Source organism: Colobus angolensis, unplaced genomic scaffold, assembly GCF_000951035.1.
Source record: "Colobus angolensis palliatus isolate OR3802 unplaced genomic scaffold, Cang.pa_1.0 Scaffold203, whole genome shotgun sequence".
Lineage (NCBI taxonomy): Eukaryota > Metazoa > Chordata > Mammalia > Primates > Cercopithecidae > Colobus > Colobus angolensis.
Window position 1 is genome coordinate 3,359,859 of NW_012115189.1, and position 2,095 is coordinate 3,361,953.

The window sequence follows — 2,095 nt, forward strand, 5'->3', positions numbered from 1 at the left end:
AATTCCCAAAAAACTTCTAGCCAGTTGGGGTCTCATACAAAGCGATCTTTGTAACATTAGCCACCGGGTCCAGGGCACCACTCGTGGGCATGCTCTGTGCAAAGCCACAGACCCCAGTCTGCTGGAAATAGGGAATGCTGAAGATGTTGGCAGCAATGACAGCCACAGAGTCTGAAGGGTTCACAAAGAACCCATGCTTGCCCAGAATCATGTTTAGATCCCCATCTTCATCAAAGGCAGCCCCAAAATCATGCTCTCCTGACTTCATGGTCTCCACCAGGTCAGCTGCATAGGTGAGGTTGGGGTCAGGGTGGTGGCCTCCAAAGTCCTCCAGAGGAACGCAGTTAACTGCCGAGTTTGCAGGGGCACCGAGTTCTTCACAGAGGATCTTCTTTACATACGGTCCCACAACTCCATGCATAGCATCAATACGGATCTTCAGTCGGTTTGGCCCAGAAAGTAGTTCTTTCAGTGCACTGAAATCAAAGATGTTTCTCAGCATTGTAGCATACGCTTCCACCTAATCCACAATTTCCACTGTGAAGGGTTGGAACTCATTTTCCAAGTCAAACTGCTGCTTTCCGAGAAGACCAACGTCTACTTTCAGGTCAGGGCAAATTGCATATTCTTCAATTGCCTTGCTGATTTGGAAAATTTTATCAGTTATTGCTTCTGGAGCAGGACCTCCGTTAGAAATATTGAATTTGATTCCAAAATCTCCATTGGGGCCCCCTGGGTTGTGGCTGGCTGTCAGAATGATCCCACCAAAGGCTTTGATTTTTCTAATGATGCAGGATACAGCAGGGGTGGAGAGGATTCCTTTCTGTCCAATAACCAAGCGACCAATCCCGTTGGCGGCGGCGATGCGGGCGATGAGCTGGATGGCCTCCTTCATGTAGAACCGTCCGTCCCCGCCCACCACCAGCGTGGCCTCCTGCCGCTGCGCCGGCTCCACGGTGGAGATGATACTCTGGATGAAGTTCTCCGCGTAGTTGGCGCTGCTCTGGAACACCTTCACCGGCTTCCGCAGCCCGCTCGTGCCCGGCTTCTGGTCCGGGTACGCCTGGGTCTTCACTGTCACGATCTGCACCATGGTGGCGACTTGCTGCGGGGGGTCAGAGCTGCTGACTCTGCTGACTCAGCTGGCAGAGGGGCGGCCGCGGCTGGGGCTGCAGCTGCTCCGGGGTGAGGGCGCAGCTGGTGGGGGCTATGCCGCACTCCCATTTTTTTAAGCAGATTGTTTTGTTGTTGTTGTTGAGTTTTAGTTGTTCTCTTTATATTCTGGATATCAATCTTAATCAGATAGATGATTTATCAATATATTCTCCCATTTGTGGGTTGCCTTTTTACTCTGTTGATAATGTCGATGCTCAAAATTAACAATCTTCATGTAGTCCAATTTGAATATTTTTTGTCACCTGCGCCTGTGGTGTCATGGGGCCTGGTTTTTAGCTTTTCCAGGATGTCTGTGTGTGTGCAAGCTTCCTGAAGTCGCTTGTTGTGCTTGAGAGTCTCATCCACCACACGAACTCGCAGTGGCAGTTCCCTAGGGCAACTGTTGTCAAACTTGTTTTGGCCAGGAAATCTTTTCTTCAGCAGAAATTACATTCAGAAGAGCAATGAAACAAATCAAAAATGAGCTCTCTGGATGAACTCGTGTGTGTGTGTGCGTGTGTGTGTGTGTGTGTGTGTGTGTTGGGCAAAGGGCTTGGAAGGAGACCCACATTCGCTTATCCCTCTCCTTCCCCTCCCCAAGCAGTTACCCTGATTCAATAGAACAAAGTTTAAAACCATTGCCACGGGGCATTAAAAAGACCAGTTACGGCAATGAAGATTTTAGTTTCAAATTTGTTCCTGATATTTAAAATTACCCTAGATCTAGCTTCAATCTAACACATTACTTTAAAAGTATAGTCATGAAGGCTGGGCGCGGGGGCTCACGCCTGTAATGTCAGCACTTTGGGAGGCCGAGGCAGGTGGATCACAAGGTCAGCCATTTGAGACCAGCCTGACCAACATGGTGAAACTCCATCTCCACTAAAAATACAAAAAAGTAACCAGGCGTGGTGGCAGACACCTGTAATCCCAGCTACTC

General features: G+C 49.2%; 2 protein-coding genes across 7 annotated transcripts in view; both read right to left on the reverse strand.

Moving 5' to 3' along the window:
* GABRR1 (gamma-aminobutyric acid (GABA) A receptor, rho 1) overlaps positions 1 to 2,095 on the reverse strand; it is a 72,078-nt gene that overhangs the window by 16,711 nt on the left and 53,272 nt on the right. The window lies entirely within an intron of this gene.
* LOC105511727 (phosphoglucomutase-1-like) lies at positions 7 to 1,119 on the reverse strand. Its single transcript, XM_011941914.1, is given in 1 exon segment — positions 7 to 1,119. A coding segment is annotated over 1 exon segment (1,077 nt). The 5' UTR covers positions 1,094 to 1,119; the 3' UTR covers positions 7 to 16.